This window comes from Stenella coeruleoalba (genome assembly GCF_951394435.1).
Source record: "Stenella coeruleoalba genome assembly, chromosome: 19".
In the NCBI taxonomy this organism is placed as follows: Eukaryota; Metazoa; Chordata; class Mammalia; order Artiodactyla; family Delphinidae; genus Stenella; species Stenella coeruleoalba.
In genome coordinates this window covers 20,987,953-21,007,985 of record NC_137165.1, presented here as the reverse complement: position 1 = coordinate 21,007,985, position 20,033 = coordinate 20,987,953, and the positions used below count along the sequence as shown (strand labels likewise).

The following is a 20,033-nucleotide window of genomic DNA, read 5'->3' as shown; positions in this document are numbered from 1 at the left end:
TGTGTCTATTTTGTTCACTTACATATCCCAAGGGTCTGCAACAGTGCATGGTATGTAATAGGTGCTCAATAATATTTGTTGAATGAATGGATGAAAGACTTCCATGGATCTGTGATTTCTGAAGAATACCAAGGTGTTTTGAAATCAGGAAACATGACATTGTTTCAGAGGTTTCCCTGAGTAAATGATTGAATGAGTTACTGTACATAGAGCTCCTAGAACAGTGTCTGACAAAGACCTTTGTTAAATGATTGAATGGATATTTAAAGCAAGACCTGAAGAATGAGGAACTGTTCCTGTATGTATTCATCAGCTCAGGCTGCCATAGCAAAATACCACAACTTGGTGGCTTAAACAACAAAAAATTTTTATTCTCACAGTGCTGGAGGCTAGAAGCCTCAAGGTGTCATCATTAGGGTTGGTTTCTGGTGAAACTTCACTTCCTGGCTTGTAGACAGCCACCTTCTGCGGTGTATTCACACAGCCTGCTCTCTGTGTGAGAGCAAAGAGAGGTGTGGGGCAGCGGAGGGAGAGCACGCGAGAGCTGTTGTTTCTCCTCTTCTTCTTATAAGGACACCAGTCCTATCAAATTTGGATGCCATCTTTTTGACCTCACGTAACCTTTATTACATCCTCATAGAGTCTATCTCCAAATACAGTCACACTGGGGGTTAGGGCTTTAACATATGAATGGGGGGGGTGTGCACAGGTCTGTACCAGTTCCAGAAAACAGCATGGGCAAAAGCACTTGGAAGAACTAAGAAATAGCCAGGAAGATTTGATCTTAAAGTGAGAGGAGTGGCTGGAGAGGTAAGGCTGAGTGCACCATTATAAGGAGTCTGATTTTTTCCTGCCTGTAATGGGAGCCATTGTAGGGTTTTAGGACAGAAAGTAACAGACCAGAGTTTTGGTTTGAAACGTCACTCTGGTTGCTGTGTGGAGAACGCACAGGAGGAGGCAGGGTAGAGACAGGGAGGAAAGTGAAGAGGCTATTGTAGGGACCACGGTTGACTCAGAGCAGAGTGTGGCAGTGGAGATGGAGAGAACAGATTCTAGATAGGTTCATGAGGCAGCATTGGCAGAGCTTGAGACTCCCTGGATGCAGGGGGGAGAGAGAGCGAGAAAGAGAGAGAGAGAGAGAGAGAGAGAGAGAGAGAGAGAGAGGAACTGACAGGAAGATCCCCGGTTTCCGGTAAGAGCGCTCCTGGTCCGACTCTGCTTTAGTTCCTCATCTGTAACATGGGGTGAAAAGAGTTGTGAGAATTAAATGAGTTACATATGTAAAGCACTTAGAACAATGCCTGATACATTGCTCTACACTGTTGAAAACTGTAGGAATTTTTTGCTTCTGTACGCATCAAGTTGTTTTTTTTGTTTGTTTTTTGTTTTTTTTGCGGTACGCGGGCCTCTCACTCTTGCGGTCTCTCCCGTTGCGGAGCACAGGCTCCGGACGCACAGGCTCAGCGGCCATTGGCTCACGAGCCCAACCACTCCGCGGCATGTGGGATTTGCCTGGACCGAGACACGAACCCGTGTCCCCCGCCTCGGCAGGCGGACTCTCAACCACTGCGCCACCAGGGAAGCCTCGCATCAAGTATGATTAATTTATTTGATCCATTTATTTGAGGCCAGGGGCGGAGCGACACTTCCCCTCCTCAACACCAGAGGGCGATGTGGCGGATTGCGGCACCACTGGACCACGGGGGCGGCGCTCCGTCCCGCCGGAGTTTTCCCTTCCACGTGGGGACACAGGATGGCGGCGGTGGTGGCGGTGGGTGGGCCTGACTGGGGGCGGGGGCGCCGCGGCTGGGCGCTCGGGCCGGGGTCCCCGAGGCCGGAGGGAGGCGGAAGTTAGGGCCCTTCGGTCCGGGCGGCGTGCATGACGCCCGCCGCGCTTGTCCACACAGGACGAGGCGGCGACGCGCGACGTGCAGCGACTGCTAGTGCAGTTCCAGGATGAGGGCGGGCAGCTGCTGGGCTCCCCATTCGACGTGCCCGTGGACATCACCCCGGACAAGCTGCAGCTCGTGTGCAACGCGCTGCTGGCCCAGGTGAGCGGCGGGCCCGGCGGAGGGCGGGCGGCTCTGCCCTGGTCGGGGACGCAGGGAATCAGGAGACCGAAGGTCTCGGGTACATCCCCACTACTCTCCCACAGGGGTGATAACAACCCGGCGGTGCCGTCTGCCTTGGGGAGGGTCGGAAGATGTGATCAGTGTGAGAGCGCTTTACGCGCCCACCATCGCGAGTTCACCCGCGGAGAGAGACCGCGTTTTGAACGCATTGGGTGCATCGTAACAGTGATTCCTTGTCACAGCTCCTCATTATATTCCTATTGTCATTAATATCCCCATTTTACAAAAGTGCTGCCTGAGTCCATTCAGTTATTTGTCTGGCACTGCGCAGTAGGTGGTAGATTGGGAGTTGGAAGCCAAGTGTCAGATTTAAAACTCATGCTCTCCTAAGCCGGTGTTGATCAGAATGCTGCCCTCTATTGAGGGGTGGGAGGCTGTTTAAAAATGCAATACCTGGACCCCACCCAAGACTTACTACACAGACTCTGGGGTGAAGCAGAGGGTCTACCTTTTTCAGTCAGCTTTTTGGATGCTTCTTACACATTATGCAGCATGGTCTGGTGGTTTAGAAAACGCTGCATAATGCTATATACTAACCCTAATCCTGGACTTTAGTTTTCTTTCTGAAGAACCTGAATTAGGCATTAGCAATAGGACGTTGCGTTAATCACTTAGTTGCTCTGAGCCTCAGTTTTTTTCATCTATCAATATTAATGCCTCCTTCCCAGGGTGGTTGTGAGATTCAGATACAGGATTTTGAAGTGGTGTGTGTCTTGCAGTCGCTCTTCAAGGATTAAAAAGGTCTTGCTGAATGGGGAATGATGGGGGTAACCCAAGCAGGGTGGCTTGAAAAGTAGGAAGCGTTGCCTGCCCACAGCTCACAGAGGGTGGGGGTCCCTGGTGGAGATGGCCTTGCCCATCCTTTGATGGGGGGGTTCTCTTTTCTGTTGTCCTCCAGGAGGATCCCCTGCCACTGGCTTTCTATGTCCATGATGCCGAGATCATCTCGTCTCTGGGGAGGACACTGGAGTCACAGGCGGTGGAGACAGAGAAGGTCCTTGACATCGTCTACCAGCCACAGGCTATCTTCAGGGTTCGTGCTGTGACCCGCTGCACCAGCTCCTTGGAGGGTCACAGCGAGGCAGTCATTTCTGTGGCCTTCAGCCCTACAGGAAAGTAAGGACAGCTGCAGAGTCATGGAGGAGAGTGTGGGTGCAGCTGCTGGCGGGGGTGGGGGAACCCCCAAGTTATGCTCAATGGGGCCTCCGGCTGCCCACCATAGACCCAAGCTTTGGGCTCAGGTTGCAAGTAAGGGACTTCCCCAGTGGAGTTTGGTCCCCAAAGGTCAAGGATGCCTGCCTTGGAAGAGCCCTTCCTGGACTTGACCTCAGGAGATCTGAGCTGCAAGCTCACCTCTGTCCCTTCCTAGCCATGTGACCTGGTCAAGTCATTTAACCTCTCTCTGAGTTAGTTGTTCACCTGAGAAATAGGGTTTATTTGCTTCTCACAATCCTGTGAGGATAGTAAGAAGCTTTAAATCTGGTTTTGACTGTGGCCATTCCATTTAGGAAGGACAAGGAGAGAAATGGCTTCCTGGGGTCTTCTCCCAGATGGCATCCGTGTTATATTTGTCCTTCTCATAAGAGAAAATTCCAGTCCCAGATTCTGTTCCCAGAAGATGATTTACTAGGCAGCAGGAATGTACATGTGCAGTGTTTCCGGTGTGCCCCACCCCTTGTCCTCACTGCAGAGGTCAGGTGGCCTCTCTTCTTCCCCAGGTACCTGGCCAGTGGCTCTGGAGACACTACTGTGCGCTTCTGGGATATCAGCACTGAGACACCACATTTCACATGCCAGGGTCAGTACCCAGTTACCCACTTAGGGGGTTTTAACGCAGTGGCGGGTGGCTGATTCACTCAGCTCTTTAGTTCCTGAGGAGGAGAGGAGGCCCAGAGCACATTCCAGCCCCTTGACATCCAGTTAGTGGCTGCCTGTTCCTAGGTAGAGACCTTACCCTTGAGCCCTGCCAGCCACTTACAAACAAGCAGAGACTGGACGGAAGAGTCAGCGTGGGGTTGTGGGCAGGGGCTAACTGCCTGGTAGCAAGGAGAACCAGGCTTAAATCCAGTCTCTGCCATAGTGGTTCTCAAACTAGAACGTGCATCAGAATCACCTGGAGGGCTTGTTAAAATATAGATTTCTGGGTCCCACCCCCAGAATTTTGTCTCCTTAGGTCTGGGGTGTGACCTGAAATTTGCGTTTCAAGTTCCTAGGCATTGCTGATGCTGCTGGCCTGGGGACCTCACACTAGCTGGGTGATCTTGTAGGTAGGCCTTGCTTCCTTTCTAAGCTTTAGTTTTCTCATCTGGAGAATGTGGTGATACTTCTTGCTTTGCCCCATACTCTAGAGCTGTCATGAGAATTGTAGGACTGATGTGTGTGGAAGAACTTTATATCACGTAGCACATAAGGAACTACTAGAAAGTGGCAGTGTTATCTGTGCGGCGATGCATGGCCCTAGCACTTGGGAAGGATTCTCCCTTTGCCTAGGAAGCCTCATCTCTTCTGTTCGATCGTTCAATTATTCAGCAGCTAGCTAAGGAGTTTCTGCAGGGTGCCAGGCGTTGCTAGGCAACAGGGATAAAGAAAGGTGTGGTCCCCCTTTCTCCCCCACTGCTTTCTTAGGACACAGACACTGGGTCCTTAGCATATCCTGGTCCCCAGACGGCAAGAAGCTGGCTTCAGGCTGCAAGAATGGCCAGGTAGATGGTCAGGGTAATTAGGCAGGGATTCTGGGGCTCCCTTCCTGCGAGATGGGTCAGAATCAGGTTCTGGGGTCTTCGGGGAGGGGTGAGCAGGGGCGATGGGCGGGGGACCCTTGGTGGGACCAGGGGAAGGGTGGGGAGGGTTATTTTCGATGAGCTGCTGTCCTTCAGATTCTCCTGTGGGACCCAAGCACAGGGAAGCAAGTGGGCAGGACCCTTGCCGGCCACAGCAAGTGGATCACAGCCCTGAGCTGGGAGCCCCTCCATGCGTGAGTGACACTGACAGCTGGGTGATTGAGGAGCCAGGGCTTCAAAGCCGTAGCCCTCCCCTGCTTGGTGCAGAGGAGTCTTATGTGAGGGGACAGGGTAGGCAGTCTGACTGGCAGTGACAGCGTGGCAGGCAGTGGGGAAGGTCTTCTGCACCTGTGTTGCGCGGGCGGGGCGGGGGGAGGGCGGTGGTGCTCATCACGGGGCCTGAGAGCCACCTTGCAGCGCAGCCAGATCTTGGGGTCAGGAAGCTGTCGAGACATTATCCCTGGTCTTCGCGCTGGGGATCGGGAGGCAGTGTTGGAAGACAGACGTTGCCAGGTCAGAAGTGAGGGCATGTCCCCCTTTCTTTCCAGCAACCCCGAGTGCCGCTACGTGGCCAGCAGCTCCAAGGACGGCAGCGTGCGGGTCTGGGACACGGCTGCGGGCCGCTGTGAGCGCATCCTCACTGGGCACACACAGTCAGTCACCTGTCTCCGGTGGGGAGGGGACGGGCTTCTCTACTCCGCCTCCCAGGACCGCACCATCAAAGTCTGGAGGGCTCATGATGTAAGAGCTGGGAGAGGCCCGAAACCAGCCTGGGGAAATCTTGGGCCAGGGAGGTTGACCACTGTTTCCTGGGTGGTTGGGGAAGTGCTTCGGGAACAGGGGTCCTATGGTTTGGTGCTGCATTATAGCGGAGGTTCCAGGACCCCTTAGCATGGCCAGGCTCTGGAAATTTCCTGCTGTAGGAAGCCTATTTAGGTTTATCGAACCTGCCGTATCCCAAACTTATTTGACTAGAGCCCTTTTTTGTGACATTTCCCTTCTGTGAAACATATTTCCAGAAACAGTGCTCTGGGCTGGTACCCTTATTTTACAAATGAGGAGAGACTTGAGCCTAGAGGGGTGATTTGATTCAGATCACAGTGAATGAGGGCCCTGCTTCTGAGTCCCACAGTGCCCATCTTCTGGGGCTGATCTGGGGGTGCATGTTCCCAGGGGTGGAGACTGCTCTGTGTGTGTCTGACCTGTCTCCCTTCACCCTAGGGCGTGCTGTGCCGGACTCTGCAAGGCCATGGCCACTGGGTGAACACCATGGCCCTCAGCACCGACTACGCCCTGCGCACGGGGGCCTTTGACCCAGCCGAGGCCTCAGTTAATGCCCAAGACCTCCGAGGGTCCTGTGAGTGAGCGGGAGGTGGGGGGGGGGGAAGGAGCCAATTCTCAAGCTTAACATGCGAGAGGCGGACCTAGGCTGGGGGGGCGGGTACTTGCACTTTGTGTTGGATTTTCTCATCAGCCTTGTTCCTTCTCTCCTTCGATACCTGGACACAGTGCAGGAGTTAAAGGAGAGAGCTCTGAGCCGCTACAGCCTCGTGCGGGTGAGTATCTGCCAGCGCCGCCAGCTCTATGCGCTTCTTCTCCTCGTCCCCAAAACACTGCAGACACTCAGGCCCTTCTCCCTTCTAGCCCCAGCTCAGAACGTACCTTTTCCGGAAAGTTGTTCTGATAATCCTAGTTTACAATCCTAAAAACCATAATGTGCTGGGGATCATTTTATTTCATTTTGTTTTGTTTGCTTATCTGTTTATTTGCAATCCTCAGGTACCTCTCTTTTTTATTTTATTTAGTTTCAGTAACACATTCACATGGTCTAAGGTTCAAGGAAAACAAAAAGGAGAATTCCCTGGTGGTCCAGTGGTTAGGACTCGGCGCTCTCACTGCCAAGGGCCCGGGATTCGATCCCTGGTCGGGAACTAAGATCCTGCATGCTGCACGGCATGGCCAATAGAAAAAAAGAAATTTTTTTAAATGCAGAGAACACAAAGCAGTAGGGGCCATTTTAGATGGTGGAAAGTCTCTCATCTCTGTTGCACCTTCATCCGTGCCTTCTGGAAGCATCCAGTGCTACCAGTGTCTTGTGTCTCCTGCCAGAGACGTCATGTATACACATACACATATATGTGTACACTACACACAGTACAGATACACACGCGTATACAAGCCCACATGTAAAATCCTTCCCTTTTTTTTTTTTTTTTTGCGGTACGCGGGCCTCTCACTGTTGTGGCCTCTTCCGTTGCGCAGCACAGGCTCCGGACACACAGGCTCAGTGGCCATGGCTCACGGGCCCAGCCGCTCCATGGCATGTGGGATCTTCCCGGACAGGGGCACGAACCCGTGTCCCCTGCATTGGCAGGCGGACTCTCAACCACTGCGCCACCAGGGAAGCCCTCCTTCCCCTTTTTAACACACCGCTCTGTACCTTGCTTCTTCTTGTAATTATACGTCATAGAAATGGTCCTGTCCCATGTTCATGAAGTCTCCCTTTGGGGGGAGTAACCAGCCTCCTTTCTGCAGTCCTGGACTCCGTGCTGGTATTGAGCAGTCAGTGGTGTGTTCGCTGCCGAGGTCGGGCTGTCCTCTCTGAGACCATGTGCGCTTTGTGCCTCCCCAGGGCCGGGGCCCAGAGAGGCTGGTATCTGGCTCAGATGACTTCACCCTGTTCCTGTGGTCCCCAGCGGAGAACAAGAAGCCCCTGGCACGGATGACGGGGCACCAGGCCCTCATCAACCAGGTGCTCTTCTCCGCGGACTCACGCGTCATCGCCAGCGCCTCCTTTGACAAGTCTATCAAGCTGTGGGATGGCAGGACGGGCAAGTGAGTGGCGGGCGTGGGGAGGGGAGGAGCGACGCTCTTCCTCCGGAAGGAGCTTGGCTCTGCCACTTCCTAGCTGTGTGGCCCTGGCAAGTGTTTGGGTTTTCTGAGCCTCTTGTTTCCTCTTCTGAATGTGCAGACCCCCTACCTCTCTGCTTTGTTACAAGGATTAAATGAAGTGGTCTGTTTAGCACCATCACTAAGTGGGCGCTGAAAATGCTAGTTTCTTTCATATCTAGGGAGAGAAATGATGTTAAAGCTGGCCAAGGGAATTGCCTGGCGGTCCAGTGGTTAGGAGTCTGTGCTCTCACTGCCAGGGATGCGATCCCTGGTCGGGGAGCTAAGATCCTGGAAGCCGCACAGCATGGCCAAAAAAAAAAAAAAGCTGGCCAAGGGCTGAGGATGCAACACAAGTGTAGGTTTGTGGTCCAGTCTTTATCTGGCCCTCCTCAAAGTGAGCCAGTGCATCACCTGGGAGCTTGATGGAAATGCAGAACCTTGGGCCCCATCCCAGACCTTGGGGATCAGATGACCTGCATTTTAAGGTCACCTTTCAAGTCTGAGAAGCACTGCTATGACGAGGCACAGTGCCCTTGCAGTTAGTTAGGAGGAGAGGCAGAGGCATGGGCGAGAAAAGGAGCAAGGAAACCGTTGTTGAGGCCGAAGGGGCACCTATGTGTCAGTCTCCGTGTATTTTCACAACACAGCCCTGTGAAATAGATCATTCAATTTCTTTTGTTTCTTTTTTTTTTCTTTTTTTTTTTGGCTGCGTTGGGTCTTCGTTGCTGCATGTGGGCTTTCTCTAGTTGTGGCGAGTGGGGGCTACTCTTGGTTGCGGTGCGCAGGCTTCTCGTGTTGCGGAGCATGGGCTCTAGGCGCGCGGGCTTCAGTAGTTGTGGCTCACAGGCTCAGTAGTTGTGGCTCGCAGGCTGTAGAGCGCAGTCTCAGTAGTTGTGGCGCATGAGCTTAGTTGCTCCGCAGCATGTGGGATCTTCCCGGACCAGGGCTCAAACCTGTGTCCCCTGCATTGGCAGGTGGATTCTTAACCACTGCGCCGCCAGGGAAGCCCTGGTTTCTTTTTAAGATAAGGAAACTGAGTCTCAGAGAGGCCCAACGACTTGCACCAGCAGACACAGCCAGTCTGTCCCGACCAGGTTCCAGGTGGGCCTGGCCCACTGTTTCTCCATGCCACCTGTCAGCAGGCACCTGTCATGGTGGTTGGGGGAGGGTGGTGTCGTGCAGATGGGCTAAGCAGACGGCTGCATTGGATTCTGAGGCTTGCAAAGTTGAGCAGGTATGGAGGCCTGGCAAGAAGCATTCCAGAAGCAACTCATTTGGAGAAGTTTTACAGCATCGTAATGACCGATAAAGATTAAATTGGTCTGGGGTGGGGACCAGACAGTGAGATTTTGTAAAAGTTCCCAGGTAAACCTGACACACAGCCAAGGTTGAGAACCACCGCTGTGGGCATAGAGGGCCCTTCAGGCGTGTTTGAAGATCTCATATCCATCCTCATCTTCCTTCCCCTGGCCCAGGTACCTGGCCTCCCTGCGTGGCCATGTGGCTGCCGTGTACCAGATTGCATGGTCGGCCGACAGCCGGCTCTTGGTCAGTGGCAGCAGTGACAGCACACTGAAGGTGTGGGATGTGAAGGCCCAGAAGCTGGCCACAGACCTGCCAGGCCATGCGGATGAGGTGCGGCCGACCCTCGTGGGCAAGTGGTTGAGAGGGAATTGAAGCCTGGCCCTCCTCCCCACCCTCCTCACTGTGCCACCGTCCCCCTCCCCCTCCTCCCTTCAGGTATACGCTGTCGACTGGAGTCCAGATGGCCAGAGAGTGGCAAGTGGTGGAAAGGACAAATGCCTCCGGATGTGAGTTTGGGGGAGGTGGCGGCTCTCCTGCCCTTTGTGACCGTCCCCTGTGGTGTAGAGTTCCAAGGGCTCTCCAGGTGCCCACACTGTCCCGAGACAGTAGCCTCCAGCGTGAGGCGGTAGTTCTTAGCACACTGGATTTTGGAGTCCTGTGACCTAGGTCAAATCCTTGTTCTGCCTTTCAGTGTGCAGTCGTGGAGAGCTTGGTTCACCTGTCTCCTGGGACTTACCAGGAGACAGGAGGATCAAAGATAGGTGAATACACTTTGTAACCTGAGGGTTGTGTACTTGTAAAGGATTGCCACTGTTTGTCATTGGACAGCCTTGGTGGGCATCGCAGGGGCCAGGCCCCTGAATGAGATCCTGGCTGAGGCAGTGGTGGGCGCCTGGCCTAAGTTCGGGTGGCTGGAGCAGGGACAGTAGCCGGGGCAGGGGGAGTAGACCGAGGGGGGACCACAAGCTCTCCCCTTAGTGGGCTTCTGGGATTGTATGGTGCCTCCCTTTCCCGAGGTGGCATCCCCATCCTGTTCCGTCCCTCTCTCCACAGATGGAGGAGATGAGAAATCCCAAGGATCCCCACCTGGACTCAGCCTCTGCCAGCTGTCTGCCCTGATGGAGACCAAAGGCCGGGGTGATGACCTTGAGAATGAGCGTGGCCTGCCGTCCTTGGACAGACCCCAGTAGCGTCCCTCCCCAGAGCAGGAGGTCGAAGGTCGTGGGAGGTTCTCACTGAGCTCAGCCCTTGGCCATCACTTGATAGCTTGCTGATGCCAGCACAGGGGAGGCCGAGCGATGACTGTCCCTTACTGCTGCCCCTGCCTCCTTTCCTAAATGCCGTCTATTTAGGGTCAGACCCCAGATTCTGTGACCAAATAAATAACTTATAGTTTGTGTGTTTGGGTTATGATTTCTTGTCCCAGGTTCTCAGGACTTTACTGAGGACTATGCTAAGTCAGCTTGTCTAGCCCCTCCCTCTGGGCTGCACCAAAACCATGCTGATCAGGAAGTCGCCTTTCCCCTCTTCCCACCGTGCCTACGAGGGAGAGGCCAGCTGAGGCTGGGGAGATGGGCTGAAGCCAGTATGTTAGTGGCCAGAGGATGATGTAAGGCTGTGTTGTCCATTCTGCTGGCACCAGCCACATGAAGATGTTTGCATTAACTAGAATTCGGTCCAGTTAGAAATGCAGTTGTCACACTAGCTCAGGGCTACTTACTGATTTGGACAGCACAGATAGAGGACACTTTGACCATCACAAGGACTTGTGCTGGTCAGTGCTGCTCTGGGGTGCTTTCCTCGGCCTCAGACAGCCCTGCTGGGCTCTCGCAGCACAGAGAGGAAGGCAGCGGCTGTCCCGGAGGGTTCCCTCTAACAGGCCGTGCAGTGGTGGGAGCTCTGGAGGAAGTGGGGGTGGTGTAATGGGGAGGATGGTTCTCTGCCCCGTGAAGACTCACATAGTGAAGGGAATCCCCACCAGGACATCCTCAAACCTTTGGTGGAGATCTTGCCCTCCGTGCGTCTTGCGTCCACTTTCTCTCCCAATACCAAGGTGCATCTACTCAGGTTGGCTTCCAAACCATCCTTGTATGGACCGCTCGGGGCCACAGCACTTCTGACATCTTGCTTCTTCTCACCCTCCCCCGCCCCATCTGTGCTGTTAAATCGTCGCCTGGCTGTGGTTCTTGGCTTCCACCTGGCCGGTCTCTGCAGGGGGGCTGCGTGAGGGGCTGAGGGAGACAGCGGGTTCTGAGGTCCTACTCGGTGCCAGGCACTGTTCTGTGCTCTCACGTGACCCTCACAGTAACCCTGCAGCCGAACCTGGAAGGGTCAGACCACGTCCCCATGTTTTTGATGAGGAAATTGAGCCCAAGAAGCTTAAGTGGTTTGCCTGTACCCTCACATCCAGGAAGAGACAGAATTAAGTCAGACCCTCCCCCCAAAGCTTGTGCACTTTGCATCATGTCCCCCAGAGCTCAAGTCTGAGGCTGACAGTGTGCGGGCTGTCGCTACCTCTGTCCAACATTGCTCTTTTTCCTGGTGTGTGTTTTAATCTTTGAGGACCATCTCCTCCTCCCATGGGGAAAGGGTGATGTCATCTCATTGCCCCATCCCCTGACCCACCTGGACTCTTGGTCCTGGCAGAAGCCAGGAGGGTGGGTGGCAGCAGCCCAACTGAGGCTGTCGGTGACATGAAACAGAATTCCAAGGTGCTGGGTGACCTGCAGGTTTTAATGAGGGACCTGGACCGGCCCAGATCTGGGGAAGGAAGCCTAGCAGCTATGGGCAGTGGAGGCTGATCTGACCTGGCCTGGCCTGTGGTATCTCCAGGTGAATGGAGCTCCCACTTGGCCTCAGCCCCAGGCCCGGGACCAGCAGGGTGGTCAGCGGTTCCCTGGCTTGATGCTGCTGGTACATTCCATGGTTCCGGTTCCTAAGGGCCCTGGGCCGAAGCTGAAAGTAGTTAAGGGGCTTCCTGGGGCCCTCCCCCTTAGTAGGGAAAGAGGTATTCCAGATCTTCTAGCCTCCGCATGTCCTCCAACCCCATGGATATGGTTTTCCGCTGGGGTTTCTTGCGCTGCACGGTGATCTGGATAGGACTGTTCTCGGGGAAGCTGGTCAAGTCTGTATCAACGGTTGCAAACTGAAATAAACCAAAGTCCTCAGAACTCCTGACCCTGAGCTCACCTCTTCGACTCTGCCACCCCCTCGTTTGTCTGCTAAATGGGGTGTCCGACAGCCTTACCAACCTATTCATTGACACCAGGAACAGGAAGAGGCATGATTCAAACCTGTGCCTCGCCAGTTGTGTGCTGTCTTTACTGGGGCCTTTCCTGCCCACCCCCAGGCTGTTCCTTCTTTGTCCCGCTTTAGACTCTTCCCTCTCTTACCCTCAATGCCCTTGACTTCCTGACCCACTCACAATTATTGATACTAAGTTGAAGAATCCAGAAACCAATGGCTTTGGGAGACTTTCGTTAGAGATGAATGAAAAGATCAATTTGCATTCCCAGTGGGCCCCAAAGTGGCTGAACCCTGAACCCTCCCAGAGGAGAGTGGCCTGGAATTGAGGCTTATTTGCCCAGGGAGAAGGAGAGCCAGCAGGAGGATGAGTCGTGGGGGTATAGGGGTGTTTCCAACCTCCAAAACCCTTGGTCCACACCCCTCGGGCCTGCCTTCTCCCAGGGCTCACTTTGTAGGGCTTGCACCACTTCCCCACCCCAGCGGTGTTGGCTGCGCGAACAGTCAGGCAGTAACTCGTGTTAGTCTTCAGATTCATCAGCTTGACGGTGGTGCTCATGATCTTATCGAAGATCCATGGGTGATTCTTTGCCTTGGGCATCTCACTATCATTTTTCCTGACCATCTCCTGCAACAGGACCTGGTAGAAATTGACCCGCTGCTTGCCTGGGGCGTAGGTCCAGGAAATCTAGGGGAAGAGAACCCCCGAGGCTTCCTCAGACCTGGCCTGGCCTGGCCTCCCCTCACCACCCCGCCATCCCTCACAATGTGGGTCAGAAGACCCCACTCCCATCCCTGCTCCTGCTGGAGCTGAGGTAGAGCTGATGGAAAGTGTTAGGCACTCCCAACACTAAATATGGCCCCACCAGCCCAAAGCATGAGCAACTCTCCCTGGGCAACCTCACCAACCTCAGAGTGTACCCTCACTCCATATTCTAGACTGTGTGTCAGTTGAAAGGGACCTTAGCCATCATCTCGTCCACCTCACTCATTGCAGATGGGATTACAGGTTCAGAGAGAGCAAGTAGCTGGCCCTTGTTCACACAGCAGTTAAGTGGCAGAGCCAAGGTTCAAACCAATAGCTCCAGAGTCCATACACTTTGTACTACAACAGTGGTTGCCAAGCCAGGATCTCAGAGAGTTTTTATAACACTGCAGATTCCTGGCCCTACTGTCACCTGTCTTTTCTCCCATTTCCAGTTTCTCCTCTAACTAGGCTAGTGGTTCTCAGACTCTGGTGTGCATCAGAATACCCCGGAGGACCTGTTCAAACAAAGACCGCTGGGGACTCCCCTGGTGGCACAGTGGTTAAGAATCCGCCTGCCAATGCAGGGGACACGGGTTCGATCCTTGATCTGGGAAGATCCCACATGCTGCAGAGCAACTAAGCCCGTGCGCCACAACTACTGAAACTCACGCTCTGCAACAAGAGAAGCCACCACAATGAGAAGCCCGTGCACCACAATGAAGAGTAGCCCCCGCTCGCTGCAACTAGAGAATGCCTGCGCACAGCAACGAAGACCCAACGCAGCCAAAAATAAAATAAATAAATAAATTTATAAAAAAAAAGAAACAAAAACACAGACCGCTGGCCCCTGCCCCCAGTTTCCGATTCAGGAGGCCCAAGTGGGGGGTAGGGAAAGCGGGAATTTAAATTTCTAATAAGTTGCCATATGATGCTGATGCTACTGGCGGTCTAGGGACCACACTGAGAAACACTGCTCTAGGCCATCCAACAATGGGACTTCCAGATTCATCTTCCAAAATATAGCTCAAATTGCATCTATCACCTGATATAAAGCTTTGCAAAAAGCTAATCGTTACTGCTTACTGAAAAATCTATAACGTAGCGTAATGTTAAAGAACCTCTGGAAAGTGACCCCAGACTAACTCCTGCTCTCTTCCCTCCCTGTATCTAGAACAGTGCTACTCGACATGTGGTCCATGGGCCATCAACACCACCTGGGAATGTTAGCAGTGCAGAGTCTCAGGCCCCACCCTAGACCTACTGAATCAGAACCTCTAGGGTTGAAGCCCAGGAATCTTATCGGTTTGATGATCAGATCCGCAGGCACGGGAAAGTATGAGAAGCCCTGGATTGGACCTAGGTGTTTCCTTCCATACTTTCCCACCTGTGAGCCTCTGCTAGTGTCAGCCCTCCATGGAATGCCTTTCCCCATGTCTAGATGTTTAAATCCGACCTCTGTGTCCCAGCTCAAATGTTACTAAATGCCACCAAAGCTTATTTCTGCACCTGGAAATAATATTTCTTTCCCTCTGAATCCCTATTGGCACTTGATCTGAACTTTTCCTACAGCATTGAGCCCTCTCTAGCTTGTGCTGGAGTTCTTGAGGTCGGGATGCAGGCATCTTCACACTCCCCAGTGAGCTCAGCTCAGTGCCTGGCACGTTGGGGGCAGCCATTAAGCCTTTACCAAATGCACAAGGAGGGGAAAACGCACCACAGCCATGGAATCGCTGACCGTGTGTTCATAGATGAAGGGCGCCTCCGGCACATCCAGGACCACAGAGGACTCTGAGGGCGTTGAGGAGGTGTCTGTGTCCACCTCAGGGTTGTCAAGGTCCAGCAGGCCACAAGGGGCTATTTGGGACTTAGACTGGGGGCAGAGGGCCAGGTCCCCCTTTTCTATACTCTTGTCCATCGAGGAGAAGCTGAGTTTGTTCAGCTCGCCCTCCAGCATCCCTGCAAAGAAGCTGCTACTGGGCTGGGTCACGGCCAATTTGATGGGATTCAACAAAGTGGATGACATGGGGGAGATGCTGGTGTCATCAGAGCTGCATTCAGAATCCTCCATTGGCATCTGCTTCCTGGAGTGGGAGGGGAGACACGTGAGACAGACGAAGGAGGCCACCCCAGCCCCTGCTGCCTGGAAGCTCCTGGCGGGCAGGCCTTGGGCACAACTTACCCAGCGCCCCCAGGTGCTTCTGAGCAGCTCAGAACATTCTTGCTCTGCAGCAGTGCATCAAACTTACGAGGACACTTACTAGTGAAAAATGCATATTCCTGGTCCCTGGTCCCCAGATGGAATGGGACTGGGGAAGCTGCTAAAGCATCTTTAATAAGATCCTCAGATGATTCTGATGCAAGCGTTCTGAGAACCACATTTTTAGAAACACTGCTGAAACTTTAAGTCCTTCCTCCAAAGTGGGGTGCAAACACCCCAGGGAATGACCATAATGATCTACCGGGATATGGAAAAATATCTAAAAGTATCTAAAAGAAAAATAGTAAATTTTTATTAATATTTATTCACTATTGTTTATTATGTAATTACTAATTTATTTACTTAGGTTTTATAACATTTAACAATATGTATTAATATATAGCATGTAAAAATTAACAGTACAGATAAATATATATATATTGGGATGAATTCTCAAAAACTTTTTTCTTCCATTCTAAATTTTTTAAATTATGAAAGCTTTCAGACACACTCCAAGATATCAAGAGTAATATATTAATGGGGATGTAATGTACAAAATGGTGGCTATAATTAACAATATTGTATTGTATATTTGAAAGTTGCTAAGAGATTAGATCTTAAGAGTTCTCATCACACACACAAAAAATTTGTAACTGTGGTGATGGATGTTAACTACGCTTACTAAGGTAATGATTTAACAATATATACAATTATCAAATCATGTTGTACACCTTAAACTAATGCATTGTTAAAATTCAATTGTGTCTCAATAAAACTGGAAATGAACATACTATAATATATTAAACTTCCATTTAGCCACCATCCAGCCCAGGTCAGAACTAAATCTTTTTTTTTTTTTTTGCGGTCCTCAGGCCTCTCACTGTTGTGGCCTCTCCCGTTGCGGAGCACAGGCTCCAGACACGCAGGCTCAGCGGCCATGAGCTCACGGGCCCAGCCGCTCCGCGGCACGTGGGATCCTCCTGGACCAGGGCACGAACCCGTATCCCCAGCATTGGCAGGCCGACTCTCAACTGCTGTGCCACCAGGGAAGCCCAGAACTAAATCTTTATCAGTGCAGTTAAAGGCCCCTGTATACTTCACTCCTCCACCTCTCTCCTCATCCTCCCACTCAGAGGTAGCTTGTGCAGTAAATTTAAAATTTTGTATTTATTATTCCCCATGTGTTTTTATAGGTTTGTTACATTCATATGTTATTAGTTTGCATATTTTTAAACTTTATATAAATAAATGTTATCATTCAGTACATACCCATTTGTAGCTTGCTGTTTTTTACTTAAAACATTGTATATTTTAGATTAATCTGCTCTGGTTCAATCATTTTAACTGCTGTATGTTTTCTATTACATGGATATTTGTATTCTAACCAATTCTTTGCTATTACAAAGAAAAACCTTGTACATATTTCCCTGCTCTTTAAAAGGTTTTGCTGTTGAAGTACAGAATCCAAAACATTTGGCTTTCAAATCTTTTTTTTCTCTTAAGCCAAAGTAGGAAATACATATTTCTTGGCAAGCTAGTATATTCATACATACATATGTAACTAAAATGTTTCACAAACCAATCCTTACTCTATGTGTGATGTGCTTTGAAATTTTCAATTCTATTTTATTTCATTTTTGTAATACTGGTCTTCACCAACCAGAATGAGTTCCTGACCCATTCATGGGTCACAACTCTCAGTCTGAAGAACCCTGTCTGGAGAGAGTGGTCACAAGGCCTTTGGGGACCAAGCACCTTGACCAAGGTCACACGATAAGTCCATGGCAGAGCTGAAACCAGAACCCAGATCTCCTGGGCCCCACGCTACACAGCTCCCATCTGCCCCGTGTGCTTTCTGGCTCCCCTCCACTGCTTCGTCCCCCTTCTCCCCGGGCTGCTCTAGCCAGATCCAGCAACCTACACACACCCTTACATCCCTTATGCCAGGACAGCCCCCAGCTTCATGGTTGGTTGATCAAGGCCAAATTTTTCCTCCTTGAGTTCCAACCTCGCCCTGAGAAATCCTGATCAGCCCAAACCTCCTATGTTAGCCCTCGGTGGATGCTTGGAATAGATGATTCCCCCACCAAGGCCCTTTATAGGCTGAAGAGTCTGGGTATGGATGTCAGTTTTACTATAGATTGTCTTAACGCATCTCTATTTTAGACTTACTGACTGGAAACACCAGTGCTGAAGGGGCGTGGAAGGCAGCCTTAGTGATCTTCACAGTAGCCCTGCTGGATGGTGTTTGCCCCATTTTACAAATGAGGGACCGAGGGTCCCTGATCTTATTTAACTTGTCTATGGCCCTATATCTAAATGGTAGAACTTGGATTTAAACTTGGGCTCCTAGCCCAAGACTTTCACCCCATACCAGGAAGTTTCCTACAAGCATCCATCACTTTAGCCATACCTGCTTACTTACAGGTCCCTTAGGGAGTGGACACCATATCCCTTTCATATAATCAGGACCCCTTCTTCAGAAATTATTAAGAATTTCAGGACAGTGACATCTGAGCATTAAACTAAGCACAGGGCACTTCTAAGTGTCGGGCTGTGTGTGACTGCCCAGGTCACACACCCATGAAACTTCCCGGCAGACAGTTCCCTCAGTCCACATCAACCCACACCACCATCCCTCCACTGGCTAATTCCTTCCCTTCCTATGAGAGTCACCTCCTCCATGAAGCCTCCCTTAACTTCACCTCCTCCCAAGCTAAACTAAGCCTCCTCTGGTTCCTCCAGTTGTCCCGTCATAGCGCAGACCATGCTGTAATATTCTCAGTTCTTGCCTGATAGCCCCCCAACACACAAACACATGCACACACACATACACGCACACACACACACACACACACACACACACCCCAGGCTGGGAGCTCCTTGAAGGCAGAGACTGTGCTTTCTGGCTCTGCATTCTCAGAACTTAACCTTGGGCCAGATACCTTGTAAGTGCTCAAAGAGTTTTGTGAAATGAAGTAAAAGAAACCCAGAATCACTGAGGAGGAACAGCAAACCTCAGTCTGAAGGCAGGCAGGCTACTGGGGGCACATAACCAGGCAGGTGAAGGTACAATAGGGAGGATGAGGCAAAGGAGCCGTGGGGAGTGGAGGGGGCAGGGGGTCTGTGTGGGGGTGATGAGGACAAAGCAGGATGACAAGGACAAAGCAGGATGACAAGCACCGCTAGGAAATCTCTGACTAATCCTGAAAGGCCTCCCAGAGGCGGAGGACGGCATGCCTCCAAGAACCTGATCAGAGGTCAGGACTCCATAGGCAACCTGCACACATGCTCTTCCCTGGGAGTCGTGACTGTGATAAGTCAAGGAAGTACTGCCTCTTCAAGCCCCTCTTCCCACCCCCACCCCCCAGGTCTGGTTTTAGAAAAGAGGAAAGGACCAGACTTGTGTCTTACGGTAGATGGATGGCACCTTCCTCCAAGAAGTTAACCAAACTGCCCCCTGAGGAAAATGGGAGTCCTTTGGTAGTGACGGTCCTGTTCATAGACTTGGGGTTTGGAAAGGGCTTCAACATTTGATTGAGTGCGTTCAAAATGTTGAGGGTTTCCTTCTTCAGCGTGGTCTCCTCCCCATCTCCCAGTTTATAGAGTGTCTCTGATGCCATCTACCTTGTTTGGGACCACAGCCGTCACCATGCAGGACTACCAAGCTGACAGGAAGCAGAGAGAAACTGGAGGCAGAGGACACACCCTTAGTTTGGGTGGGATGGGAGTGCAATGAGCTGACTTCATAATCGTCAGAGAGTGTAACAATTAGGGGCCAGCCTCACCCTTGATCTGAGGCTGCTGCTGCCCAGGGCCAATGTCAGGAGTGGATAGAGTCAAGGAAGAGACTACAACACCCCTTGGGCTAAGGCTCTGTGGTTACAGCAGCCCTGCCCTTCTCTGAAAATCTCAGAATGCTCACCACCGGTGCCCTTCGGACCTGCCCTAGGAAGGAGGAGATTGATGGTGATACAAAGGCACCTGGGCATGGAGGGAGGCAGGCAGTACTGGACTGGGCCTCTGGGAGTGGGGAACTTTGTCTATAGAATCCTGAGACTCTATATCCAGAAATCCTAGGCAGCAAACCCACTTCGTCCAGTTGTGTAGGCACAGGGAAATCCCAGATGGTTCATGAGGTTCAGAGCTCACATACACCCAGGTTTTACTGCTGGAATTCTAAATTCTGCCACACCCTCACCCCAAGCGTCATCATGTGTTGAGTGACAACGGTGGGTGCTGCAGAGTCATACAGAAATGGGCCAGACGTTGTGTTGTTTCTTTTTCTCAAGGAAACCATGTCACAGTAGGGGGACTTCCCTGGTGGTCCAGTGGCTAAGACTCTATGTTCCCAATGCAGGGGGCCCAGGTTCAATCCCTGATCAGGGAACTAGATCCCACATGCCTCAATGAAGATCCTGCGTGCAGCAACTAAGACCCGGTGCAGCCTAAATATAAAATAAATAAATAAATAATTTTAAAAAATTTAAAAAAAACATGTCATAGTAGGAAAAGCTGTTAAAACAGCACTAGCTTTGACCTACATGTGGTTTTGTCTACTCTAAGTCCAGCTCTGCCCTTACAGGCTGTGAAACCTTTGGTAAATGACTTCACCTCTTTGCACCTCAGTTTCCTCATCTGTAAAACAGGAATAAACATAGCACCTACCTTACTGGATTGTGAGGAGATAACCCTGTAAAGTTGTTTTCTTTCTTCCAGAGGATGAGGTCAAGCAA

At 51.6% G+C, this 20,033-nt stretch overlaps 2 protein-coding genes across 7 annotated transcripts; one reads left to right on the top strand and one right to left on the bottom strand.

The window, feature by feature from the left end:
- Nucleotides 1–1,123: 1,123 nt before the first annotated feature.
- On the top strand, nt 1,124–10,660 carry NLE1 (notchless homolog 1; the record flags this gene model as incomplete). 6 transcript variants are annotated; one of them, XM_079904633.1, is made up of 14 exons in its annotated part: nt 1,126–1,350; nt 1,444–1,594; nt 1,908–2,051; nt 3,031–3,248; nt 3,851–3,930; nt 4,758–4,834; nt 5,009–5,106; nt 5,461–5,653; nt 6,134–6,269; nt 6,422–6,468; nt 7,545–7,747; nt 9,280–9,439; nt 9,545–9,615; nt 10,163–10,660. In XM_079904633.1, exons 1-14 carry the CDS (start codon nt 1,268–1,270, stop codon nt 10,173–10,175), a joined length of 1,674 nt encoding a protein of 557 aa, XP_079760759.1. In that variant the 5' UTR covers nt 1,126–1,267. The 6 variants fall into 6 exon arrangements, with proteins under 6 accessions (XP_079760758.1, XP_079760759.1, XP_079760757.1 ...); XM_079904631.1 differs by having other exon boundaries at nt 1,126–1,594; XM_079904634.1 differs by lacking the exons at nt 1,126–1,350; nt 1,444–1,594 and adding an exon at nt 1,702–1,771.
- Nucleotides 10,661–12,101: 1,441 nt separating this feature from the next.
- On the bottom strand, nt 12,102–18,920 carry FNDC8 (fibronectin type III domain containing 8; the record flags this gene model as incomplete). The annotated part of the gene is made up of 4 exons (XM_079905578.1): nt 12,102–12,254; nt 12,804–13,040; nt 14,815–15,181; nt 18,712–18,920. 4 exons carry the CDS (start codon nt 18,918–18,920, stop codon nt 12,102–12,104), a joined length of 966 nt encoding a protein of 321 aa, XP_079761704.1.
- Nucleotides 18,921–20,033: the final 1,113 nt, after the last annotated feature.